At 46.7% G+C, this 27,584-nt stretch overlaps 3 protein-coding genes across 4 annotated transcripts in view; 2 read left to right on the forward strand and 1 right to left on the reverse strand.

Moving 5' to 3' along the window:
* Window positions 1–1,127: 1,127 nt before the first annotated feature.
* LOC143215512 (uncharacterized) lies at window positions 1,128–13,946 on the forward strand. Of its 2 annotated transcripts, none has more exons than XM_076437669.1 (8): window positions 1,128–1,273; window positions 9,970–10,098; window positions 10,783–10,923; window positions 11,375–11,503; window positions 11,572–11,835; window positions 13,215–13,310; window positions 13,382–13,453; window positions 13,569–13,946. In XM_076437669.1, exons 1-8 carry the CDS (start codon window positions 1,135–1,137, stop codon window positions 13,646–13,648), a joined length of 1,050 nt encoding a protein of 349 aa, XP_076293784.1. In that variant the 5' UTR covers window positions 1,128–1,134; the 3' UTR covers window positions 13,649–13,946. The 2 variants fall into 2 exon arrangements, with proteins under 2 accessions (XP_076293784.1, XP_076293785.1); XM_076437670.1 differs by lacking the exon at window positions 1,128–1,273 and adding an exon at window positions 9,062–9,198.
* LOC143215507 (glucose dehydrogenase [FAD, quinone]) lies at window positions 13,921–18,032 on the reverse strand. The gene is made up of 5 exons (XM_076437657.1): window positions 16,124–18,032; window positions 15,348–15,703; window positions 14,936–15,268; window positions 14,479–14,843; window positions 13,921–14,341 (listed from the first exon to the last, which is right to left on the reverse strand). The coding sequence occupies exons 1-5, from the start codon at window positions 16,699–16,701 to the stop codon at window positions 13,964–13,966; spliced, it is 2,010 nt and encodes a 669-aa protein (XP_076293772.1). The 5' UTR covers window positions 16,702–18,032; the 3' UTR covers window positions 13,921–13,963.
* Window positions 18,033–20,032: 2,000 nt separating this feature from the next.
* The window catches only part of Gaba-b-r2 (gamma-aminobutyric acid type B receptor subunit 2), a 140,861-nt gene continuing 133,309 nt past the window's right edge, over window positions 20,033–27,584 (forward strand). The window contains exon 1 of the mRNA XM_076437650.1: window positions 20,033–20,868. The gene's annotated coding sequence lies outside the window, so the exon portion shown is untranslated. The remainder of the gene's footprint in view (window positions 20,869–27,584) is intronic.

Raw genomic sequence — 27,584 nt, forward strand, 5'->3', positions numbered from 1 at the left:
AAGATTTCTTTCCTATTCGACACTTTGAGCGCCACGTGTACCGAACACGGGGGACAGTATTATTTCTCCAGGCTTTTACACGCGGATTATTACATTGATCAATCGAGCGCAGCAAACACGATTCGCAAAATGCCAGGAGGATGACAGAACACAACTTTGCAATTTTTTTTTCCTTTCAATAAATTAGTTTGACTTTCTCGATTTCCGAGTGTTGAGATCGTTCGTACGGTTCGTAATTGTTCGTTTCCTTCGTCCTCAACCTCTTGTAATACGATTTCATTCAGAGGATTCGTGAACAATTTGTTTTTTATTTAGTGCACGGCCACATGTATTCTAGAGGTTAAACATAGAGTAGAATTTTATTTCGATTTAAGGAAACGCAGGGAAAAGTAGCCTAATTTGAACACGCGCTTCGAGAAGTATCGATCGATTCTGAATTCTATTTTGATTTGCGGTAACACTACGTAGTAAATTAGACGCTGCTCCGAATTAGGCCTTACTTCCTTCCACGTTTATCAAGTTACAAGTTCCACGTCGTACAAGTGATCCGATGTCCCAACACTTTCTCGAAAGGTGTGCAAGTCAAAGAACAATGAATCTCGAAACCGCCTGCGAGGCAGTAAAGTGCCAAAGACGTGCCTGTTGTCACCGCAAGCAACAAGATCGTCATTTCCGCGACGGAAATAACAAACAGTATTCCACGATGATGGTAGATATAAGTCGTTCGACACATCGAATGAAATCGGATCTTTAGTTTAAGAGCGTTCCGGGAACGATTTTAGCGAGGAAATTGTAGTTGATTTGTGTAGAACCATTATTTTTTTAATGATTTAATAAATATTTCCGATCGACGATTAATCATGGATCTAAAATTTCCGGTGACTCGCGTTCAGCCTCATTTATAAGTGATCGCTAAGACAATAAATGAGTCGTCGCGGTGTACTGGCGGCCGAGTTATCAACCTCGAGATTAGATAAAGAGCCGTTCGGAGGTGCGAGGTGTACTAGTTACTCGCGTGCCGGTGAGGATTGTCCCAGGGAAGATCGAGAGGATTGAGGCTTCGTGATTTCGGTGCTGGATCGGAGGATTGAAGGAAGAGAACAAGGGGAGAACGAGGGCTGACTTCGAACGGAGATGGCGGGCTTCGTAGATCGTCTCGCCACGGGAGGTGCTGCGCTGTCGATCGGCCTCTGCCTTTACCTCGGCATCTGCCTCGTCGCGCGCACTGCAGTCGTTGCCGCGCACGGACAGCACGAACATCTGGTCCGCAGACGTGAGTGTGATTGTGTGATCCTTCCGCGAACATCCTCGAAAAGTCCTGCGACCGAGAATCGATCGAAAACCACGATATCTCCGCCGCTCCAAAAGTCGCGCGCGACTTGCGTCCCGCGTCCGTTCGAAATTCGTCTATCTTGTGATCTATTTTGACCAGCTGTCTTACGATCTATGATCTAGATCGGAGAAGTATCACTGTGGATATAGCCCTCAGGTTTGATTACGATAACCCACTGTTTTGTTAGGATTGTGGTCGGGGATGTTCATAACACGTGGCATTTGTTTCTGATATCTATAATAAATAGACGACGGGTTTTTATGCAGAATGAAAGTTGTCTGCTGCTAGGGCAAGGGACAGGAGTCAGATAGATATTTGATTCCAAAAGTTGGACATAAACAATCAATTATTTTCATCTCCACTGGTTTAACCCTCAAACGATAAAAGTCGAAAGAAAGTGAGATTTGATTTGTAAATATAATTTGTGATACTATGTGAGAAATGTATGAAATGAATTAATAAATTGGTTTTAATGAAAATGTTGTGACACAAATATTTCTTACTTCTCTCTCTCGAATTATTTTTCGTAGTGTGTAGACCTTTTCGGTCTTGCACGTTGCTTTTCTTTCGGGTCGTTTGAGGATTAAAATGGACCTGCACATTTTTGCTAGAAATGCACGAAATCCACAGTTTCGACATTTCGAGTAAACCCACTGAATAATCTAATTTAATACCGCTGAAAAATTGAGGGACCTATTTAAGACGAATACTTATTAGGTTGGCAACTAAATTCGCGACCTTTTATATCCTAATTTTTTTATTGTATCATTATAACCTCATTCAGAGACCATTCCTTTTAAACTGTATATCATTGGAAGTTTCTGAATTTTCCGAATAATTTCACATAAAATACTCGTGCTTAAAAAATATATATAAATCATTTTGGTTGAGAAAATGTGGCGGTCGCGAACTTCGTGTTGCCAACCTGATATATATTCTTTGATTTTTCTTTATTTCACCTTGTCGAGGCAGCAAATGAGTCGCTCATTTGCAGGTTATATAACAGAAAGATGTTTTCAAGCAGAAACCGAGTATTTGTCATAACATCGATGAATATGTGAGTCACTGCACGATGAATTTCTGAGTCAAGTACAAGGTACAATGTAATCATTGTACTACAGAGTAATCAATGTACTCTAAAACAAATTGTTCAACAAATGACTGTGGCTATTGTTCGACTTTGAACAGTATATATGTCACGGACTGGGAATTGAAATTTAGAGTGACATAACTGGCCTACTATGGAGCGCCGGGTTAAAGGTGAACGGTTTTCCCAAGAATCCCGCGGGAATCTGTTGTTTTGGTGCTCGTTAAAGCCGGACCACGATTCGCTGGGAAAAGATAATCGAATCTACGTGATCGCGTGTTCCGATGAAGCACGGTGTCGACGTTCTCCGAACAGCTAATCGATCGCTTCGGAATCGTGCTCGGAGACTTTCTGCATTCGACTGCGTCTCTTGATTTTCCATTTTCCCCGTCGAATCGCGGCACGTTTCTTCGAAGCGAAGAAGAGAATCTGAAGTTGCTCATTATAGTAGACAGCGGATTTGATGCATTTATGACAACAATGAGTAGGTGTAATTGAAAAATTTGAAACTTCTGTCACATTGTTTTCGATCTACTAAACATATTAAGGAAGAAAATAAACTTCCATTTCACTCCAGTTTGTTGCAATTCAGGTAGAAAATTTTTATTTGGCATAAAGATCCACTGTGTACTCGTCAGTACTAGCAACAATAAAGTTTATCGAGGTAACAATGGACAAAAAGAAATAAAATCTTGAGCCGCTCGATTGTCATTGTTCTTTAATCTTCGACTTGAAACGCAGTCTATCTAAAGCAATCGATTCGAACAAGTTAGGATAAAAGTAAATCTTGGGTCGCACATTGCTGATTGTCGTTTTATCGAGCAGACGAACGTTCAATGTTGCGCCGGTATCTTTCCCGAATAAAAATAGAATCTGGAGCAGCTATTTAAAACATTCGATTCAGACGATTCGGGATAAAAGAAAATCTTGGATCACACATTGCCGATTGTCGCTTTATCGAGCATACGAACGTTCAATGTTTCATCGATATCTTTCTCGAAATTTTATCTTCGACTTGAAACGCAGTCTATTTAAAGCATTTTAATTCAGCAGAATCGGGATAAAAGACAATCTTGGATCGCACATTGCCGATTGTTGTTCTGTCCAGCAGACGGGCGTTCAACGTTGCGTCGGTGTCTTTCCAGATAAAAAAGACTGTTGTTCCTGGACCAGGCGATTGAATACTTGGCAGGGAGTGCGTGAGCACTGGGAACCCAATCGACCGGTTAACAGGTTAACGCGCGAGTTGCCACCCGAGGATTTCACAGGACAATTTCACGGGCTGGGAGCTGTGAGAATTCGCGAGAAAAATATCGAAGCGGAATGGCCAAGGCGCGAGGGAGCCAGCGATCCTTTCTAAAGGGGCTCGCGGGTAGAGTCTAGCGGAGGGGCCGGATCTACGCTGCTGGTTCTCACAGTTAGGTGAATGTCGGGCTGGAACCGCGCGCATAATTAAAGAACAAGGGAGATCGTTCCCTCCTGCCGTCCGATATTTCGGTCTGACGCTCCCGAGACGGGATTACTGCATACGTCTGGAAACAATGCTCGGCGTTGCGAGATCCCCGTTTTGCGAGCTCAGAGGCGACACGCGATGTGGAAACAATCAGCCGTTTAACCCTCTAAAACGAGCCCCTCGAATGTCCACTCGAAGACGCAAATCTAAGCATAGTTTTCAAGAACTATGAGAGACCATCAACCTCGATCTCGAAAGAATCTTCGCGAATTTTTTGCTGAAGAACCAGCGAACCTTGAGCGATGAAACTTGTAGCGTTCGAAGGGCCATATCATCGAGCATCTCTCGTAATTTTTTCATTGAGAAATATTAGAAATTGTCGATGTTACAGCTGTTTTCCCAGAGGCATGTTTAGGGGAGCATTTCTGTAGGCTAGCCCAAAGTACGTGCAGTTGTTGATTTTCTCACGAGAAAACTGTTCAGTCGAGAGCTCCGATTTTTTAAGAGGTTATTCAGGAATGTTTCGACGTTACCTCGGTATATTTTTGTCATCCAGAAATAAAGAATGGCGGAGTTACAGGTTATTGTATGCCGCCGCGTCTAGGGACCTCGTTAGAGCTCCTCTTCATCGAAAGGGTATCGATTATCGTCTCGCGGGACCGGTGCTATAGAGCCCCGAGGAAACACAAATACGGTGGGAAGTCGCGCGAAGCGTTTCTCGATCGACCGTGCCCGAAATTTATGGCTGCTCTTCCCTTTTCTCGAGGAAACTATCTCCAAACTTTCATATCACGAGATCTTATCGTTCGAGAGTTCTCTATGAAAAGTCTTCAACAAGTAATAGAAACAGAAACAAACACAATTGACAATCAATCAACAACGATAGCAAGTACTTTCCTTTCTGAAAATACTTTCAGTCCAGGCACTGCTTAGGCTCCCCTAAGTTTCCCTACAGGTAATTAGATTCCATACAAATTCCTGCTAATCTCAAAACGTCATACGTCATAAGCTTGAATAGTCCAATTACGACGGTCAGGTGTCTGTTTGTTAGCATTATAAATACATTCAGCGAGTAGGAATGTAATCATCGTCTGCTTGTTTTATCAATGGCTATCGATTATATTATCGATCGACAAACTCCACGAATGAATCGGTTGTTTCAACACCGAAATGACTCTGTAATGCATCATTGATGTTTATTGTATGATCCGACCCGAGTGTTCAACTTTGTCTGGCATTTCGTCGCCGGCGAGGGTTAATGCTACGGTTACCAGTTAACGAGAGCGCGTCGCAGCGCATAATGGGAACGGGCCCGACGAGACGAGACGACTAACAATGGCTTCTGTGTTCGTACGTGCCAGGTCTGTTACATAACAGACCGAAACTATGGAAGCGGAGCAACGCTGAGGTTGCTCATCGATCGGTAACCTTCGGGTCGAGAGCGCCGCCGAACTCGTGGCCGTTCACTGCCGGGAAACATTCGAGCCTCGATTCCCGGAAGATCGAAACCGCCTCTGGAAACAACGCGCACCTCGCCACACTGGCTCGACCCGATAATCTCGTATTGGCATATTCGCAAACAATAACGATAGCACGAGGTTCAGAGCTTCATGCGACTTCATTCATTTTCAAGTTTCTCGAACCAACGAAGTCATACACCGTCAGATAGGTTCAATTGAACAATTCTGCTAAATATTCACAAACGAACACGAAGTTTAGGATTCCATATAACTTCGTTCACTTTCAAGCTTCTCGAACGAAGGTAAAAAGGTTTCCGTCATTCAGGTTCAATTGAACAATTTTGCCAGAAAATATTCACAGACGAGCAGAAAGTTTAGGATTCCATGCAACTTCATTCATTTTTAAGCTCCTCGAACGAAGGTAAAAAGGTGTCCGTCATACAGGTTCAATTGAACAAATTTTGCAGGAAAATATTCACAATCGAGCACAAAGTTTACGATTCCAGACAACTTCATTCATTTTCAACTTTCTCGAACCAGCAAAGACCCCGCCACACAGGTTGAATTGAACAATTTTGCAGGAAAATATTCACAAACGAGCACAAAGTTTAGGATTCCATGCAACTTCATTCATTTTTAAGTTCCTCGAACGAAGGTAAAAAGGTGTCCGTCATACAGGTTCAATTGAACAAATTTTGCAGGAAAATATTCAGAAACGAGCACAAAGTTTAGGATTCCAGGCAGCTTCATTCATTTTCAACTTTCTCGAACCAACGAAGTCATACACCGTCATACAGGTTCAATTGAACAATTTTGCCTGGAAAATTCACAAACGAGCACGAAGTTTAGGATTCCATGCACAACTTCCATGCAAAAAAAAGGTGTCTTCAAACTTTTCTGTAGGAACGTGAGTCTGCATAAAGTACCGCAGTCACGTTTGCCACGCAAGACGGCACACTTCGATTTCGTGTGCATTGTCTTGTCAGGCGGACAAAGGAACGTGAAATATACTCGTGCTGGTAATTATTGCATAGATAATTGCAGACCCCTATTCCTCATTGCAACAACCGATTTCTACATATTTAATTCTCCTCACAAAAGCTGACAGAAACATTAGAAGAATTTAGGGATATTGTTATATTATTATCTCCTTCTTAAGATGATCAAAAAAGAAAATTTTTAACAGAGATCAGGAGTCTCTTCATCACACTCTGTTCCCAATACGTGAATACCGAAAGGAGATTATGACGCCGACGTCAGACATTAGGAACTAAATTAACTGTACAGACATTAGCTTTTAAAATTGCTCATTGCAATAACCGATTTCTACAGATTTAATTCTCCTCACAAAAGCTGACAGAAACATTAGAAGAACGTAGGGATATTGTTATATTATTTTTTCCTTCTTAAGATGATTAAAAAAGAAAATTTTTAACAGAGATCAGGAGTCTCTCCATCACAGTCTGTTCCTAATACATGAATACCGGAAGGAGATGATGACGCCGACGTCAGGCATGAGGAACTAAACAACAGAACTGACAGAAACAATAGAAGAACTTAGGGATATTGTTATATTATTTCCGACTTTTGAAGATGATTAAAACTAATGTTGAAGATGATGAAGAGTCTCTTCAACACACTCTGTTCCCAATACGTGAATACCGAAAGGAGATTATGACGCCGACGTCAGACAATAGGAGCTGAATCAACTGTAAAGTAAACCGTAAAGACAGTAACTATTAAAATAAAAAAAATCTTGGAGAAGACAACGAAAAAAAAGTTGATTCGCATAAGGTGGACTGTGAAAACTTGAAAACGTTGGACGTGTTTGAGGAAATTAGGGCAAATCTAGGCTCGCGGCGCCGCACAGTGGGCCAAACCGACGAAATCTGTGTCAAAATCAAAGAACTTTCGATAGAAATGAGATAGAGCGATGAAATTTTTTTAAAATAAAAGCTGAAACTTTGCAGAATATGGGATAATTATGGAGATTGTGGTACGAACGTTTTTTAACGTTGAGAAAATTCGTTACACTTGCACAATTTCGAGAAAATTGTGGTTTTTCCAATACCACGCGCGGAAAAAATTTTTTTTGAACATGCTGTACTTCATTTCCCGTAGATTTTTTCGCGCTGATCTCAAATCTGGTCTCAAAATTTTTCTACGACTTCAGGATATTGCAAAATCAATTTCTTGAAATTCTACATGTTTAACGAATTTTCTCAAGGTTAAAAAGCGTTCGTACCATAATCTGCCTATTTTTCCCATATTCTGCAAAGTTTCAGCTTTAATTTAAAAAAAATTTCATCGCTCTACCTCATTTCTATCGAAAGTTCTTTGATTTTGACACAGATTTCGTCGGTTTAGCCCATTGTGCGCCGGAGCAACGGGGCACAAATCACGATTTCGATCGAGGATTCGCGCGCCAGTGGTCCCCCCTCCTCGCGAGTTCCTGGTAGGGCAATTTAGCGAGCCGGGAGGTAAAACAAGTAAACGAACGCAGGGCGCGAGTCATCGATTCGTGAAAACGAGTCGTTGCTATTGTTACGAGGGGGTTCGATGGTATCGATCGTCCCCCCGAATTGGGTTAAACGCTGTCGAACAACGTCCGCCGAATTTACCAGTCCATCAAGGATAATTATCACGGCCTGCCGGTCGATTGTTAATCAACGAACAGAGAGAGCGAGCGAGCGAGCTAGCGCGCGCGCTTGTTCATACAATTATAATGTTTCATTTGCCTCGTTTGTCCGTGAACCGGGCGACAAATGGAACCAGTTCGCGAGCCAGCGTTTTACAACAGAGCGGTCCCGCGTAACAGATTCCGTTGCGTCATCGGTGACTAGAGCGCGTGAAATCACCGATACGCTCGATCCTCGGTCGTGTTTAACTGTAATTAGAGGGGCGCATCGTCGCGCCCGTTGTTAATTGCCGACGCGGGCCGAACAGCTCGCGGAATAATAATTTGTTTATACAGCGTGCGTCATCTGTGGCCGAAAGTGAAAATATCCTCGCTATTCATAGACCGTGATAACGCTTCGCTATCACGTCGTTTCGTGAATTCATTCATCTTCCTTTATGAACGGTGTTCTCTTCTGCGAAGCTCGTTTATTCTCGTTGACGTCTTTGTCCTCGAAGTCTGGTCAAATTTCCAGTCGTTGAACGAGGCCCTTGATTTATTAAAAATCTTCCTTTGAAATATAATTCCGAAAAGGAATAATTAAACTACGACTCATCACCAGGAGGTGCCAGTAAAAAAGTGTAGCATGATAAAATAGATTCAATTTTCCCCCGCTCTCATCGCGTAAAGTAGGCGTGGCCGTTCCCGAGTGGGCGTGGCTCCGCGGCTCCGGCTTCCTGACAGAACCGTGCTCCGCGGAGCACTTCGAGGCCGCGTCTAAATACTATCTGTTCGTCAAGAGCAGGTAGGTTTTCAAGGAAAATTTCTTTGTTAGTTGTCGCGAGTGTGTTTGAAATCACGGATCGTTTCCCATCGACTGCGCATCTTGACGTGATGCTCGACAACGAGCTGGGGCTTCGCGTTGATCACGTGTCGGCAGTGTTGTTGCGCAACGAGCTCATCGGACGCAGAGGATCGTGAGCGATCGAGGCGTACGGATCCAGACCAACGGGAGTACGAGAGAGCGAACGGTCGTCCTCGGGATCGTGATCGGGAATGACGGCGCCTCCGCTCGAGCTGATGGAACGACCAGAAGAAGACGTTCGAGTGGCGGTGCGAGGATGACGCCGACCAGGACGGTGGTCGGGCTGTCGAGGCTGCTCGTTCTCGTGCCCGTCACCGTCTGCGCGACCATTTCATACGTCAGCCAGGAACCACCGCGTTGCCAAGAGCGGACGCCGCCCCCTCGTACGTATGGCACCCTCGGAGGTCCTTTCCGACACCGACGGAAATTGCATACCAACGAAATCGCAAATCTCCACCACAATTACCGAGAACTCAAATAAATTCAACTGCAATTTTCCCAATTTTCCTACAGCTTCTTCTAGCACCATTGCACTCTGCCTCGCACGTTGCCTGTAGCAGCTTCCGTTAAGTCGAAGATTAATTGTATGCTCGAACTCAATCAGCATCTGTAAAGTCAGACATTGACAAAAATCTCTGGGAACCATTTACGAATTCTTCTTCAACTTCGCCATTTCTCCTGTAGTCTCTCCTAGCCTGCATCCTTGCGTTCGTTGCCTACTTTGCACGTTACCTCTAGCAGCTTCTGTTAAGTCGGAAATTAATGATATGTAACGCTCGAATTCAATCAGCTGCATTTGTGAAGTCAGACATTGACAGAAATCAGCTCTGGAAACCATTCACGAAGTCTTCTTCATATTCGACATTTCTCCTATAATCTCCTCTAGTCTGCACCCGTGCACTCGTGGCGTACGTTGCACGTTCTTCCTTCTTTCAAGTCGGAAATGGATAATATGTCACGCTCGAACTCGATCAGCTGAATCAGTGAATTTTTTTCTGGGGACAACGGGACGAGCACGATCAGGGAATTCCTTGAAACACGATAGCACAAGCTCCTCCGATTCCTTATCGGATTCGCGCTAACGCTGGATCGTCGTCTTTGCATGATTGAACGGCGGTTGGCCGCGCTGAAACGTGTCTTTTTCTCGTTTCCAGAGACCTTGGCGAAGTGTCAGTACGACGACGACTGCATGAAGAATGCGTACTGCTGGAATCAGGAAGCCTGCCTGTGCAAAGACGGTTACATCGTCCATATGAATCGCACGCACACCATGTGTTTACAAGGTACGTTCGATTCGCCCGTTCCTATCAGAAATGCACGAAATCCCCAGTCTAAATCATCATTTCGGCAGCGAAATATTATGCACACTCTCCATGAAGTCTAAACGTTAATCGGTTCCGTTCGAGGAGCGTTCGTGGCGCGTGAAAGCGGGGAGACCTTGACGCAGTGACATGACGTCGCGGTCAATACCAAAATTCCCGGCGGTAATTTTCTCGTTAGATCCCTTCCGGCCCTTTAGTCCCTCCCGCTCGACAATTCGGCGAACTGAGAATTATGATCGTGAACGCGACACGGGAAGAACCGCCGAATGAACGATCGAGCGAGCGAACGGGTCGTCCCTTTGTCCCGACAAAGGCCAGCAAAGAGCAGAGAGCAGAGTGGATGCTGGTGGTGCTGGCGGTTCGGAAAAAGTCCCGATTAATCGTGGTGGCCGGCGAGTTGTAGAATCGGTGTCGCCGACCTCGGAAACGTGATTCCACGGGGATCCTCGTTCGCTCGTATTCCTAGCTTCGCGTCCCTTTCTCACGGCCTCCCGGCTCTTGGAGCGTGTCGTTGGTCGTGCTCGCCGAACCGACAAAAATTAAACCATATTTCCCTCTCTACCATCCTCCTGCTAGGTGACTGCGTCGAATCCTCTAGCAGGGCTGAGGGACTCTCTAGCTTACGGAAGAACGTTTTCTTTTCAGTGGCGAACGCCATAGGAGACGCTTGCGAGGTGGACATCCAGTGTCGCGTGACCTTCACCCCTAACTCCGAGTGCCGACAAAATATCTGTCAGTGTTCCGACGGCAATCACTACGAGCAGGGAAGATGCTACGAGTCCGTCGGTGAGCCAACACAAAGCCCGACTTCCCGTTTCCTCACTGGAACGAGAGGATGCCGAGGCGTGACTCTGATTTTCTCATGATGTTCCCCCACCGTCGAACATCTCCGCGCGATGGGGGCCGACGATACCTTCACGACTACTATGCTAACTTCATTAACAGACCTCTCGGCGACTCTATCAGAGAACCTCTATCTCGGCCTGACTATGCTCCGAAAATTAACAAGCTCATGATACCTTGGGCGTATACACTACATATCCCCAAAGTTTCATCATCTTTTTAATTCTCAGTTTGTGATCATTGCGATGATCGAAGAGTCGGCGGAGAAAGTTGAACCGTCCAGAGAACGAAAGTGAATCCGTGAGGAGAAAAATCAGGGTTACGATAGTCGGCGGGTCTCGTCGCAACGGGAACGAACGTCTCGGCAATAAGAGTTGACGGTGTCGGTTTGCAGGTCTCGGGAAGTACTGCAAGACGAACCACAACTGCTACATCAAGGACAGCTACTGCGTGTCGGGATTCTGCGCGTGCACCTACAAGCACCATCCGAATCCCCACAACGACGGCTGCATACAGAGCAAAGGTAAATCCTCCCTCGTTAGCACGTTCCCGTGTCGACCGGAATATCTGAACAACCACGACCTTTGACAGAGCTCGGCGACAAATGCGTGTTCGATTACGACTGCGTCTCGGAGAGCTCGAGGTGCATCCGCGACGCGTGCACCTGCAAATTGGATCACGTGAAATCGAGCGACGGCAAGCGGTGTCTGAAGGCTGCCAATTCGGTGGGTGAACCGTGTCAAGAGGACACTCAGTGCGAGCTGAACCTGAAGAACTCGATGTGCGGCGTTGACGGCAAGTGCGTCTGCTACGAGAACTTACATCAACGCGGCTCCGAATGCTTCAAGGACGTCGGTGAGTCCTAGCGAGTACCCTCTTTCTGTGATCGGCGGTGCAATCGTTGTTTCAACGAGGAACCTCGCCGGTCGAACTGTGGCTTGAAGGTAGAATCACCCTGCAATAGCGTCGCGGGAAGACTAGCGGATGCAAGTGTTCATTGTCCGCGAGAAGATGGCACGGTGAGGGGAAACTCTGAAGATTACAGTGGCCGAAATTTCTATAAAGTCACTGTGTTTTGTGCCCGTGCGAAATCAATACGGGCCGGTTTATGTACTTCTTTAAAGCCTGGTTTACGTTGTATTTTTGTCCAGAAGAATTTAAAAGTTGTTGCACACGTCTTGTTGTTACTGGGAGCTCCAGTTCAGCTCGAAATTGTGCTGCATTTCTCCTTTCCTTAGCTGCAGACCTCATTAATATTGAATGTTGTCTCTTTGACTATTTTTTATTACTACCTTTAAGATGATTTTTTCCGTATATTTTCACGTAAATTGATGGAATTAATCACAGTATATGACCGATTAGTTTTCTTAGCAATTGCGCGATTAGCGCAGCCCATATCTTTATAAGCATCGATTTATGCTTTTTCTTCACTTGTTAGTACTTTTCCTCTCGGCATTCTCATACACGTGAATCAAATTATAACAAACAGGATTTCTGTGAGTTCTAAAACTAATGCTTTTAGAATATTCGCAGTTTTCCGTAGTTCTCTGCTCAGAATACAGAGAAACACTAAGTGACTTTATAGAAACTTCGCACTTGTGTTCTGCACCACACAGAAAAAAATTAAAAAACCATAAATAGTAAACATAGCGGTCTAGAGTACGCAGTCCCTCTATCCGAGTGTCTACAAGGCACAAGACCAGATACGATAAATCAACAAAAATGGTGATATTTTTAAAATATCTATGAAGAAGAAGATGACTTTATAGAAATTTCAACCACTGTAGTGGAAGGTCGCGCCGCTCTATTCCGATCACACTCGATAGGTTTGTCCGTTTTCGTCGTGAAGCGACTCGGGCTATCGCGAAATATTTGTACCGCAACGTAAAGATATCTCCAAGTTTCTCTGTCAATCTTCTCGTGGACGAGGAATACTGATATTCCTAGAGTAATGATATAGTGAAGCGTTGAAGATCGAGGATAGGACTTTTTATAGCGGAGCGGTGATCAGAGAATAGCGGTGCACATACAAACAAAACTCACCCCAATCGCGTCAACGCTCCACTATATTGTACTTAGAGTCTAACAATGATTAACGTGATAGTAGTGTGGTCCTACCTTCAAATTGTCAATTCAATCCGAGTGAGTAAACGACGATTTCGATATTGCTAACTCTATTCGATAAAAGTTCGATGACATTGTAATAATAGACGATCGACCGACCATCTTTTCAGTGCTGAACGACCGCTGCCTGACCCACAAAGAGTGCGTCACGCCGACGTACAGGGACTCGTCGTCGACCGAGCCGATGAATGTCGATTGCGTGAATGGTAGGATCAATTCTTTCACTCTTTAACGACTAATGAGAACGCAATGAAAATGTTCGCACTCGTTGTTTCAGGTGTTTGTAACTGCGCAGCGAATTACATCATGACGGAGGAGCTGCGCGACTGTATCGGTTACAGCGACAACGGTAATTGCTTTTCTATTATTAACAAGTTAACCGTCGGTCGTATGTGGATGACACGGTTCCGTGTCTACCGTTAAAAATGAATTTCGTTCGTAACACAGACGCTTGAATTTTACAGGTGTCTCGACGGCAAGCCCCTGGACGATAGCCTGGCAAACCCTCGCGGTGGTAGTCCTAATGAGAATCGCAACGTTCTGAATCTCCGGCGACTTCGTTCGACAGCGCGTGAAAGCGTATCGCTACCAAAGATAGAATCCATTTCCTCGATAGCTTAATAATCCCGATGCGATCGAATTCGTCGATAATCTGAGTCAGGCTCGAGCGGTATAGATCGCGTGAAAGAACGACGCTTCGGAGCACAAATTACGTCACGGTCGTTAGACATTATCAGATGACCACGCCTGACCCAGGTTCTCGCGAATCGCGTTTTCATCGATCGTCTTGTCTGTCCGAAAATAATTTATATTTAAATACACGCGTGTCGACGCGAATTGTCTCTCGTTGTTTTTCTCCTCAAGTCCTTCGCACCGTCTTCCGCCGGAAGACGGACGACTTCCAGTCCTGTTTGATCATGTCCGCGGCCTTCTCGGCGATCATGTAGACGGGCGCGTTCGTGTGGCCGGATATCAGGGTCGGTATCACGCTCGCGTCCACCACACGCAGGCCGTTCACCCCATGGACCCGCAGCCTGTGGTCTACCACGCCCGCGTTCCTCCTCGGGGCCATCTTGCACGTGCCCGCGAAGTGACCCAGGGTCGTGCTCACCTGACGGGCCACACAGGCCCAGTACCGGTCGCTGCCGAACGGAATCTCCTTGCAGCCTGGGAACGCGACCGGCAGCAGCGTCGCGTTGTAACGTCTGAACGACCTGGTCGTGCCGACCTCTATGGCCTGCGAGTACACACAAAAAACACAGGCACATTAGCAAAATTGTCCTCCACTAGTGTAGAATCTCAGAAATGATTAAGATCGGATAGACAGTTAATATGAATAGAGCAACAGGAAAGATAGGCATCTAGCGTTCTTACTTTCTTGATGCCTCGGACGATCGTCTTGACGTCATCCTCGTGATCGTAATAGTTTATATCGAAGATAGGCGGGTCCAAAGGGTCGGCAGACCTCAACGATACTTGGCCCCTGCTCTTGGGATGAAGCAGCACGGGAACAATTGAGAACGCGTCGAAACCTTCATATCCGGTGAACACATCTTTGTAGAACTCGTCCGACAGGCCGAGCTCTCCTCTGTAGCTTCCAGATGCGTCCCCCGTCAACGCACTGATTCCTAACACCAGCTCTATATCGGGAATTGACGTTTCCTTCTGTCTGTCCAGACCAGGGGAGTTGAAGTAGCTGGAATTGACGGTGATGGAGGACACGCTCGGTGGAGGGGGAGCTGAAACACGGAGCGATCAGAGTTAGCCCCCTAACTTTGATGTCTTAAATTAGTTGGAACTTATTGATAATTTAATGTGTAGGATCGGGTACCTCTGTTAATGGGTTTTTTGATGGAGCGAGAGGCTTCTTTCCGTGGGTCCCGCTTGGTGTCAATGATAGCGATACCCTCGGTGCCTCCGGGCACCGTCAGAGGTCCGGTTCCCTTGACGAAGTAGTCGAAGGTATTCGCCAGGTTCGAGGCTAGTCGTGGCTCGACGATGGTAATACTTTCGTTCACGAGAAAGGTCAGCAACGACATGCTCACGTGATCTTGAAGATTGTGGCCGACCGGGAGATCCTCGATCACGTCGATCTTCAAGGCCTCGAGACGATCCCTGGGCCCTATCCCGGACAGCATCAACAGTTGCGGCGAGTTCAAGGTTCCTGAACAAAACGCGAGAGCGTCACGGATCAGCAAAAAGGGGAAGCTGGAAATATTTTCAACGCGATTCTCTGCGATCACCTGTTGCGACGATTATCTCCTTCCGAGCCTTGGCGAACAATCGCTTGCCATTTTTAAGAAACTCGACGCCCACCGCTGTCTTCGTTGTCCTGTCGACGACGATCCTCGTTGCTCTCGAGAATTTCGATAGGTGGAAGTTCCCTCTGTCGCGAATCGGTCGCAGGAAAGCCTTGTTCGCGCTGACTCTGCGACCGTTTCGCAGGTGGACCTGCGCGGTTGAGAACCCGATCAGCCTGTCCGCGTTGTAATCGATTACGTCATAACCTAGTTCCTCGCCAGCTCGTAGAAAACGTTCTCTCAGCGGGGAGACGTACGGAGAGGTCGTGACGTCCAGGTATCCTCCGTGACCATGGAATCTGATCGGAGAATTCGATGTAACCGTACGATCGCTGCCAATCTCGTAATGCTACATCGACCATGTATCATTTTAACTGGGCTGACCTTCGAACCGCTGGTCCATTTCGACATTCCAAAATAAAACGACGAGTCATCATTAAACCCCAAACAGACATAATTATCACGTTCGCTATTCCATTAGACACAGCTGTCGGAAGGTTGCCCAATCGAAAATCAGCTCGGTATTTAACAAATATCGACAAACACCGAGCAGCAAAAATACTTAGCCTCCCACCACACAACCCGTCCCAATTCGATTTCCAGCGCGCCCATTAAAACTTAAACTAACACGTACGTAGCTCGGAAATAAACCAGGAGCCATTACTCTTAATTCCGGCCACGTACTCGATCGGGAAGTAGGTGTGCCGAGGAAATGGTACCTAAGGTCTCGGCCGGGTAGCACGCAGTTCTCTGACTTCTTGAAATACGGCAGCACGTCCCGGTAGCTCCATCCGGGGTTCCCCTGCTTGGCCCAATCGTCGTAGTCATCGGGCGAACCCCTGGAGTAGATCATAAAGTTGACAACGGAGCTGCCACCGACTGCTCGGCCGCCGGGCAGGTTGCAGCGCCCCTGGTTCATAGACAGACAATAGCCACCGGTGCCGTCCGGGTTGCGAGGTCTAGGCTCGCTCCTGTGTATGCGCACATAATCGGTGATGTGTAGAACGGGCGCTAACAACGGGATGTCAGTGAGGAACATCTCGTCCTTGCCCTCCTCGATCAGCAGAACGCTCCAATTCGGGTTCTCGGTCAAACGATTGGTCAGCACGGAGCCGCCGGAACCGGCGCCGATCACTATGAAATCATACTCCCTGGACAATCGAGTCTCGTCGGGAACCGAGTCTTCCGGGGTTACCGGAAATCCGGAGAACATGTGGTACACGGTGTCAAGGAGAGCTGGAGGCAGCAAGCTCTGCGCGTGAGAGATCAGCAAGATAGCTGCCAACGGTTTCAACATGGCTTCCGATCAATTTACCACAAAGTAATTTATTTAATGATATTTAAGTATATACCCTCGTTTCACTGTCCTCGCATCTTTCGCAGCCCGATTCAATTTCGCCCACTAAATGTATCAGCGCGAAAGTTAATTCGAACGTGAAATTTGTATTTCTCTGTGTCTGAAGAAAATGTTCACTGCACTGTTACGCCGCGACACAGATGCAAACGGACCAGCGATCCGGACCGGCCCGCGACGCGCGCCAAGCGTGCACCCATCGTGGCCGACTCTTCGAACCTTTATGATCCGAGACTCGGTTTCGGTGGAAAGAAATCGTCAGACGCGATCGGCGCTCAACGGGAAGAACACCTGGATTTCTCGAGATTGTCCGCACGATCAAGGACTCATGACGCAAGCAACGCGTCGCGGCTCCACATGCGACGCGAATGACAATCGACGACCGGCTACCGATTCGTCGAATCATCCGACAATAGTTCGAATGAAATGGAGCAGAGACACTCGATGAATGGACAACGAGCTCTGCCCGGAAACCCCGAAATTCGCGGACCTATAACACTTCCGTCTTCCAAGGTCATTCAAGGTCATTTAGTATAAGAGTAGTAAACAGAGATCGACCTTTGCACTGTACAAGGTCGAATTATTTCGAATTCCAGTGTTTTGAAAGATCTTCGATGTGTTTTCCCAGCATTCGCCCGATGTTGTTGCGAAACGCTGTACCGGCCCTGCCAGAGTTACGGGCATGCTCTCCGGGAAATGAGATATCGATCAAAGTTTGACGCACATTTCTATGCAAATCCGATTCAAGAACCCCTACACCTGTTTTTGTGCCTGTGACGCAACCGTTGTTATTTATACCGTCGAACGTAACTCGTTAGGATCAGGCCGCAGTAACGAAACGGAGAACGAGAGGCTGTTGTTAGCGCGTCGTTTAGCGCGCAAGTTCGAACTGGAACTTCGGCAACGTTCGCTCCCGTTTCGAATTGGATGGTTGATGCAACGATTTTGCAGGGAGATGCGCGCGAGCATCGTGCAACGATCATCGGACGGACACTGACGTGTGCGGTGCATACGAATTACAGAAAAGCCAGATCGCACCAAGGTTCGACGAGCAAACGATGCGCAAGGTTGCGATGTATCGAGCATCCGTTTAGAAGTAGGGCGTCAGCGGCGTGATGTCATCAAGCGCAGATCTCGTAAGTGCAGATCGCTGTAGTTTATACGCGGCGAAAGTTGCAGCCGCGACTTGGTGTCACCGAGCCGAGATAATCATGCATTTATGGGTCCACGAAAAGTGAATCTTCATCCCGATAAATGTATTGTTGTCGGGACAAAAAATGCGTGAGTGTCTACGGCGGATGGTTACGTTGAAGGAGAAATAGGAACGGTACATGTTCTTTGAACAGATTATTCTTAGTGGGTTGATGTTCATTGTCATTAATATTTATTAAATATTCCGAAGGCGCGAACGTCCCTGAAAAGACAAGTGTTCGACCACCTAGCGGTCGAAGGCGCGAACTAAGACGCCCCTGATGGAAGGCAGACCGGTTATCGTAGCTGCAAACCGAGTTAAAAATGCACAGCATAAGCGTGTACCAACATTACACTGTCGTTTCGTGAATATTTCGTATTTTTACTTTGCGTTTTATAGGAGTTTCTTTACGGATATATAGAATTTTAATCAATCTTATCAGGTGCTCCGACGGTACATGAGTGAAGGCTGAGAATAACGCTCGGACGATATCATTTTCCAATGCAATAAGCGTCATTCCTTCATTTAATAAAGAAACAACTGTTGGTCGTTAATGAACGGCAATTTACGTTGAACGACATGCACGCTGATCAAGCCTGTCGAATCCGGGATAAATTTTAGTTCGCACCTCCGACCGCCAGAGGGTCGCAGAACGATATTCGGCACACGTTCGCGTTACCCGATACGAATACATAATTAAATAATTAACTAACTCGCAATTAATTTTCTCTTAATCGAGTAATACATCATTTACGCCGGGAATCGCGTCACGCCGGTTAAAGGCGCTACTTTCGATGCAGTTGCAAGCGGTTGCATTGATTTTTTGAAAAACCTGCCGAAAATAGCAAGGCAACGATCACTGTAGCAAAATTTGCACAATGGAACGTGATTGCGTTCGCACAATTAAAATTAGATTAATTGCAGTTGTTTGTGCTCGAAAGCATTTCACACAGGAAAAATTTGACAAACTTTCCGTCGACCCGATGATTAGACGGGGATCCTCGGCGAAGATCCGAAGACGATAGCTTCGTGTGGCTGATTAAGATCATCTGGATCTTCTCCTGGGAATCGATGAAGCGAAACCTTTCCTTGAGGAATGGCCGACTCTACAGAGGCCGATCGGGATGGAAGCAAAGTGAAGAGTCTTTTAGCGATGAACGGCAGCTTGATACGGGGCGAAGCAGATACGATCGAGGTTATTTGGCGCGCTGTCTTTCACCGGGCTGCAGATAGGGGATGAACGGCAATTTCTGGGTAGCGATGGTTCTAGAACGATTCGAAACTGGGGGCTCGACAGAATCCAACAGCAATCTGAACGAGGGCTGAAAATCTATCCAATGGGCACATTGCGGACCCTTCGGGGAATGTATTCAACCCCCTTAAAATCCGAGGATCACTTCAATGTATGTAGGACAATCACGCAGCCGGTGTTACTGAAGAATAAAACACGAAATCTATAGTTTTTTTTTTGTTTTTACCTCGTTCAGTGCCGACCCAGCAGACTCGTAAATTCTAAACAAAGAAAAAAAGATAGAATACCCTCGGAACAAATAATTGTGTCTCCAATTTTTGGGACACGTGGCGCGCTGGAAGTATCGAGGAGTCACGTCGAATGGAACAAAGCGGGCGTCCATCGTGTAGGATAGTCGAGCGTGTGTACGTGCTATAGCTAATTTTTCGGAAGAGGAGTCTCGGTGGTGGTCTCTCCGGACGAGACTCGCGTGCGGCGAGTTAGGGTGGACAGGTATTGCGAGCGTGTTGCTCTCCGTGTCTCTGGGTAGCGTTCCGGCGAGACGTACGACAGTGGAAGAGGCTAAATCGAGCGACATTCCTTACAGGGTCGCGAGCGAGCTGTGGAACACACGACACGAGCCTTGCCTCGGCCGGAGTCGCTCGAAAACTTGCGGCAGCAGAGAGAATATCGAATGCCCATCGCTAGTCGGTACACGCGAAGTAGAGCACGTCGGTGGTGGTATACAGGGGTGAAAGAGCGAGGGTGTAGTTAGGGCGCATGCTCCGAACGGGGCGGAGGAGGATCGAGTGAAGGGGGTATGGGGAGGCTGGTAGTTCGGAGGTCTGTCAGGGGTGGGCTGTCAGTTTACCGGACGACCGTGTGAGCGCGCTGCCGCGCAGGACCAGCCCTCCATTCGCGCTGCATCCGGCGAACGTGACCGTTCGGTCGCGGTCGATCCTCACCCGCCGCGAGTCCTTCGGTTTTTCGGCTGGGCCGATCGCGATTCCGCCCTGCTCCGTTTCTGCTCCTTGGGGCCACTACACGCTCTCGCTCCAGCTCCTGCTCCGCTCGGCTCCCGACCGCTCCGGTTCTGCCCGCGCTGCCCGCGCCGTGTGCAGCGCCCCGTGGCCCTCCGGTCCTCTCTCCACGGCGGCAAAGGCGAATTTTCTTTTTCGGGAGAACTGCCGAGAGTGACCGACTCTCTCCGTGTACTCCCGCAGCGACCAACGACAAGGAAACCCATCGTACAACCTATCGACCGCCGTCACTGACCGGTCCTTCGTCTTTCACTCTTTTTCCTCGACCTTTCTCGCGCACGCCTTATTCACCGCGAACTCTGGATCATCCTCTGTCCCTCGCGTCCTCGTGCTCCCCAACTCCCGTGGCCCCGACACCCCGCAGCACTACGCGAAAGTTTGTGCGACGAGGGAAGGACCGATATGTCTAGTTAAAGAGGAGAACACGAGAGAACGGAGACAGTTTGATGGAGAGAGAGTGATAGAGAGAGAGGACTGTGCGCGGTGTATTACACTTTGTGGATGATATCGTGAGGTAGCAGCACAGCGATGGGGGTGGCGACCAGTATATCAGACGTTCTCACCGCGAGAAGTCCGCCGGGAAGATAATGCAGATAAATGCCTCCGGAGGAAAGGGAGAACGCGAGACCAGGATTACATGCTGTCACGTAAGCGGCGACTAGTTTTCTTTATTTACCCGTCTCGATTCAACAAATCTGCCTCTCTGTTTCTCTTTGTCGTGTGCATCGGATAGATCACCTTGTATCGTTACTAGTTCATTATTCATACCGGCTACGCTGACGCACACCGACCAAGGACCTATCGTACACGGCGAACAGAATCAAACGAATCACTGGACAACGATACACAGTCCGAAGATTTTCCGCCCAGCACACGATTCTATTACCGTCTATTTAAGTATAGATCACCGAGAGCTATCCGGCGAGCTACGTTATTATAAAGTATTCATCGAAACGATGACGTCGATTAGACACGCGGATATAATTGAACTCCTGAAGAAATTTTTAACGCGATCTATGCGACGCGTATTTATAGCCGTTAGGGGAATGCGGACGTGCGGGACATGTGGACTTTTCTTGTCTGTTAGGATCTATGAAAGATTTATTATTATTTCATAGAATTTTCGCGTACCTTATATATTGGTCGATGCTCGCGACCCCGTATCGTGTTAACGAACCCTCGCTGTTGCCTGGGTCCATCCCGACCCGGCTGGTCTGCAACCTTCAATTACGGATTGATTGATCCGTGAGATCTGTAAGAAGTTTACGAAAATGGATTCATTGACGATAAAAGGCGATGAGAGGGTTGTATTCTCGCTTCTCATCCTTGGATAGGGGGTGTTCGTATCAATGACTTGTATCTTGCCGTCGATCTAAGAGCGGTAAAAATTCTAGGAGAACGAGAGAATAATTACCACTAACGGGTTAATTTCGGGAAGAGGGTAGCATGTCTGCTTTCCAACCCTGGAAACTGTTTACGACAACAGTACGGCACAGGGAGCGTAAGTAGTTCAGCGAGCATAGTCGAGTACCATCGACTCGTGACAGTTCGAAAGTTTGCATTTCGATCTACCTTTTACTCTCCGTTTCTCGCACATTTTCCCAAGCGGGCGATCCGACAACAGGAGGAAAAAATCCCGAGGTACAAAGATCCGCAGGCAGAGGGTCGCGTCGCCGGCGGCCCCGAAAAAAAGTCCCGGAGGGTTTTGAGCATAAGAGTCCGACGAATTACCACCAGCGGAATAATTTATTCTCCGTCTGTTCCGTCGACTAAAGAGTGCCCTTATTAAGAGTGGCGTTTCATGGAGAATGCGGCGAGGGTGTAGGTTATATATACTCGACTTGGCTACAAAAGGGGTCGCGCTCGAAAATGGTTGAGAGACACTGCGGCCTATACCCGTGTGGCACAAGGGGTAGAAGTGTTATCGCGGCTGCGAGAGGAAAAACCGATCGACAAAATTTTTCTCCTCGCTGCGTGGGCGAGTGCGTTCCACGGCCGAGGAGAGCGTTCCGTCACCTGCCGGCAGTTCTCGGCCCTGTGCGAATTATTCCCCATCCACGAAAAAATCAGAGGATCCGGGACACCTCTACTTGGTCCGCATAAATTGTCTGCATCAGTTACGAGTAGACTGCGGATTTTTAGGAATTTTTATGGCTTGTGCAAATTTTCGAGAAACGCTCGAATATAAGATTGTATAGAATTTTGTAGAATTTTTATTCGTTTTGGATCTACAAAGGCACTTTCTTCAAATTTGCCTACGAAAATTGGAAAATGCATAAACATACGCAGTATAGTTACGAAAAAGGGGCTTCACACGAAAATTTAACCGTGCAATATACAGTTCGTTAGCGGGAAGATGGCACGCCAGAAACTATGTTCTACGCCCGTCTTCGCGTTACAAGTGTTCTCGCAATTGGCCAAATCGTTTGATAAAGCGAAAATAAATGAACCTATCGCGTGTCACTGGGATAGAGTCTGCGGATGAGGGCTGGCATTAGGAGTGGGGTCAAACGGAGATCTCTCGATAGCCCTCTGTCATTTCGCGTGCCATCTTCCCGTGGCCGAACAGTACTTATAACGAATGAAGTAGGGATACCTGAATGTCAAGAGTAGAGGGGGCTTGCCTCGTTCCACACGCATTTTCGGCTGCAACGAAATATTGGCTAAAGCGGTCACGCGGGCTGTGTCGAGTGTGACGTCATAGCCCAAACATAGGAGGTATGGATGCCGTCTCCCGTGACTTTTTGCGAGGCACGAGCAGTAGAAGTTTCTATGGTCGTTCTTCTCGCGGACGAGGAGCGCGTTGCGCGACGGAACGAATTAAGCCGCAGGGTCAATGTCCCGTGTGATCGTCAGCCTCGGTTTCCGTGAACGGGAACAGTAAAGTATGCCCGTCGCCCCCGAAACCGCTGCTCCTTTAGGCGGTGGCCGCAGCTTTGCCCTCCCGGGGCGAGATAAACGAAAGCACAGAGGCAACAATAACGTCGCGAGGTCGCTTTGTGCGCCGACGAGCACAGCGCGAAATCGCGCGCTGGCATCGTCGATCGACCGATCTCTCTCTCTCTCTCTCCGACCACGCGACCCTAACCTCGATTCAAGGTTTCGTTAGATTTTTTCTCCGCTCTCTTTTCTTTCTGTACGAAGGACGCGGGGGCGTGTACCATCGCGCGCGGATTCTATTATTCACGAAACACGCCGTCGCGCGGATATGGTCGTTAAGTATACCTTTACATCGCGGCTGCGGGGTTTTGTCGGGCAGCGTTACAATGCAAACCAGAAGAGGGTGCCCGGTTGTACGCGGACCGGGCCGACTCGAAGCCTGTAAAACGAAACAACAGCCCGTATAATTAGTTACCATTAAACCGGGCCGCGCTTTGATTCGACTAGCCCTGGCAACCAACTCGCCGCTTCCCGGCATGCACTTCCTACGCGAAACTCGCCCCTTCGTACGGATTCGGACGCACTATGATACACACCGCTGTGTACCATGCAATACGCTCGAACTTCGAGCAAGTAGACTCTGCCGGACTTATGTGTTTGCCAGGGGAATTAGCGATATGAAATTGTGGCAAAATTCAAGTACTCGAATTGCAACGAAATTCAAATACCCGAATTGTGGCAAAAATTCGAATACACTGATTGCGACGAAATTTAAATACTTGAATTGCGACGAAATTTAAATACTCGAATTGCGATGAAATTTAAATACTCGAATTGCGACGAAATTTAAATACTCGAATTGCGACAAAATTTCGAATACACGGATTGCGACGAAATTCAAATATTCGAATTACGACGAAATTCAAATACTCGAATTACGACGAAATTCAAATACTCAAATTACGAGGAAATTCAAATACTCGAATGGCGACGACATTCAAATCCTCGAATTGCGACGAAAATTCAAATACACGGATTGTGACGAAATTCAAATACTTGAATTTGTTCATTATGTTAAAGGTTTCGATAGTCGGGAGTTTAAGTAAAAGTTTCTATTTCCAACACCAGAGGCTGGTTTCAGACAAATGACCTCTTAAAAACGTTTCGGGGCTTCGTAAATAAAACACAAAGATCGAGGACTTCGTCCAGCTTTGGAACTCTTCGGTGAAAGTTTAATTACCGAAGGAGATAACAGCTGAATGGTGAATGCTGTTTAAAAGCGGATAAGAGTATAGAGCAGATGGTTCGTTTAGAGCAGCACAACAAACGCTCTTTGCTCCGGGAGGAGCGGTTCGGTTTGCCCCAGAGAACAACCGACCAGATCAGGACGGAACAATACGCAAGAGTAAGGCGCTTTCGGTTTCGCCTATGCAATATTAATGGAGATAAGACACGGAAATGAATAAATCCATAATAGATACTAATGTCTCCGCTTGTTAACAGTTACTACGCTCGTTATTACAGAAATCAGCACAAGGTTAAAGTGCAAAATGTCTCTAATATGTACTTGCTTCTAGGTCATTTAAATTATAAGAAAGGTTGTATCGTATATGATCAGATGTTTATTCAAAGAACTGAAAGAAAAAAGCTTTCTTAACTAACCTTGAAACAAAATAGCGATCTGGAGATCGGAATGTGTTACGATATCAATGTTTTAATTAACCTTTTGCAGTCGCAGCTATTTTAATCCGAGAATATAGACATTTATAACTAATATTTCCCCCACCTCAAATTTCGGTTTACTCCGCCCAGTAGGAGTGGTTTCGCGGGCCAGAGCGAGCCCCGGCGAGCAATCTGCATTGAAACGTGGAGTAGGCATGACATTCCAACACCGAATCAATCGAAGGCAGCGGAGTAGCTCGGCAGAATGTCGCGTCTATGAAGTTGCAGTGGCTTCGCGTCACGAAAGACAGCGGAAGGATGAAATTACAAAGCACAGCTTGCAGACTGACGGCGCGGTATGCACGGATATGTGGAGCACAGGGTCTCGAGATCTCCTGAATTCCTCGTGGCATATGTAAGATATTCTCCGCGGAAGAATTAATACCGGATGCCTGCTGGTTGAAACCTACCCCCGAAAGCTACCCTACCATATTTCGGCACGGCTCTGTTTCACGCGACTCCTACGGTCTCGCGTTTTAACGAGGACCTGTTCCATCTCTCAGTGTTCAGGCGGCCTCCCGTCAGAGCTACCTTTGCCAAATATACTTGTACCCGTGTTTACACGGGCCCTCTAACTAACCACGCCCCTGCTCCTCTCACACAAATCATTCGGGCAAAGGAAAATTTCGTTTTTGGAAAATTAAGAGACGCGCCAGTGCTTCGCGCAACAGTTTAATTGGAAACAGCGACTGTTTCACACATTGACCGCTGACTCGGCGAAATTAGATACAATCGGAGCAATTTTAATTCCCCTTTCAACCAGCAAGCGAACGCAGTTTATCGGCGTGAAAATTAATTTTTAAGTCCGAACAAGTGGCACGCAAATGCTCGCTAACAACGATCGTTTAACACGTCGCTCGCTGACTCGGCAGTCGAAACAATTTGATAAAATTAAAGCTGTTTTGATTCCTCTCCCAATCGTCCCGAGTTTCACACGCTCGATCTATCGGCGGAAAAAATGATTTTTCAGCGAGGAACGAATGGTCCTGATGTTCGTGCTGCACGGGGCCGTCGACGTGTTAATTTAATTATTTTTAATGAGACATTTTATACGCGCGGAGAAAGGAGCAATGTTCTTCTTTAAACTGTTAATAATTCCTGACTATTCGTTGCGTAATTCCCACGCCTGTCCCCGTGACAGCAAACGGACCATTCATTTCATTCGTTCGCTATCATTTTATTCACAATTTTACTCGTTTCACACCTACTTCATTTCCTACGCGCGATATAACCCGAACGTGAAATACAGTAGAAAATTGAGTAAAATGAGGATGGAGCTGGGAAAAAGAGCTGCCGGGGGTCACTTGCACCTCCATAATTAACGTCACAAAGTGAAGTGTTATATCGGGACCGAAAAATCCGAGGTATCCGAATAGAACAAAAAGTGACGTGTGACGAAAAAATTGCTAAATGATCCATTGGAAAATTCTGTGATACCCAAAAACCAAAAACAAAAGTGTCCACTTAGCAGTTCTAAAAATTACTGGACAATATTCTAGAGGCTTCAAGACAAGATTCTTGAGCTTTTCTAAATGTTGCTTCTCTCAAAAAATTAGGGTAAGAAGTGGTAATAAAAATTACCGGAGAATATTCTAGGCATATGGAAATGTACTCCAGAATTTTTTGGAATTTCCTAACCACCAGAAACTCGAAAAAATGTACTGATCTCTACATAATTATTCAATCCTCCCATATTCTTCTTTAAATTTTACTTCGCCCCAAAAAATAAGGATAAGAAGTGGCAACAAAAATTGCTGAACAATATTCTAGGGATATAGAAGAGTACTCCAGAATCTTTTGGAATTTTCTAACCTCCAGAAACTCGAAAGAAGTATCAATCTCTACATAACTATTCAATCCTCCCATATTCTTCTTTAAATTTTACTTCGCCCCAAAAAATAAGGATAAGAAGTGGCAACAAAAATTGCTGAACAATATTCTAGGGATATAGAAGAGTACTCCAGAATCTTTTGGAATTTTCTAACCTCCAGAAACTCGAAAGAAGTATCAATCTCTACATAATTATTCAATCCTCCCATATTCTTCTTTAAATTTTACTTCGCTCTAAAATATAAGGATACGAAGTGGCAACAAAAATTGCTGAACGATATTCTAGGGATATAGAAGAGTACTCCAGAATTTTTTGGAATTTTTTAACCCTCGGAATCCTAGAGAAAAATTGCCGGAACTCGGTGAAAAGATCGACGCACCGAAAGAAATGCGTGATCGCGCGATCGTGTATGATCGAGGGACAGTTCGCGACCTCGTTGCAGCATATCTCGTTGAATGGGATAACGATCGGGAGATGGGATATAATGGCTAGTGGCGGTGTTCACGCGGCTTTTCGGTTGCCGATAACGCTCGAGTTCTACCAGGATAATAATCGGGTAACGATAACGATCGTCCGCGATCGCGCTTACTTGGTGATCGGGGGGTGAAGAGGGATGAACGGTGGATGCAACGGGGGTGGCTCTGTGTCGACGTCGAGGCAGCTCGACGTTTAAAAACGCCCTCTAAATTTATAAAAATCGATGGCCGTCCGATGACGAGCGTCGCGAGTCAGACGTGCTCGGTCGCCCCGACGAAACTTGTAAAAAATCATCGCTTAGGCTGGTGCTTAAGATCGTTTAGGCTTGGTCCGAGCTAAGTCTGCAGCTGTTATTCTCGTTCGATTGATCGAGCGATCGAGGGTCCGGTCAAAGAGGCGTGATCGTTTAGCAGAATTTTATCGGGACTCGAACCCGGCAATTTGCAGGAGTAG

Source organism: Lasioglossum baleicum, chromosome 14, assembly GCF_051020765.1.
Source record: "Lasioglossum baleicum chromosome 14, iyLasBale1, whole genome shotgun sequence".
Lineage (NCBI taxonomy): Eukaryota > Metazoa > Arthropoda > Insecta > Hymenoptera > Halictidae > Lasioglossum > Lasioglossum baleicum.

Excerpts from the sequence above, each read along its gene's own strand:
- LOC143215512 (XM_076437669.1), top strand. The coding sequence starts at position 1,135 with ATGGCGGGCTTCGTAGATCGTCTCGCCACGGGAGGTGCTGCGCTGTCG. Across the intron at positions 1,274-9,969 it reads CGAACATCTGGTCCGCAGAC|AGACCTTGGCGAAGTGTCAG; the intron begins GTGAGTGTGATT and ends TCTCGTTTCCAG. Across the intron at positions 10,924-11,374 it reads AAGATGCTACGAGTCCGTCG|GTCTCGGGAAGTACTGCAAG; the intron begins GTGAGCCAACAC and ends GTCGGTTTGCAG.
- LOC143215507 (XM_076437657.1), bottom strand. The coding sequence starts at position 16,701 with ATGTTGAAACCGTTGGCAGCTATCTTGCTGATCTCTCACGCGCAGAGC. Across the intron at positions 15,704-16,123 it reads CTACCCGGCCGAGACCTTAG|ATTCCATGGTCACGGAGGAT; the intron begins GTACCATTTCCT and ends TTCTCCGATCAG. Across the intron at positions 14,844-14,935 it reads CAAAAAACCCATTAACAGAG|CTCCCCCTCCACCGAGCGTG; the intron begins GTACCCGATCCT and ends TCCGTGTTTCAG.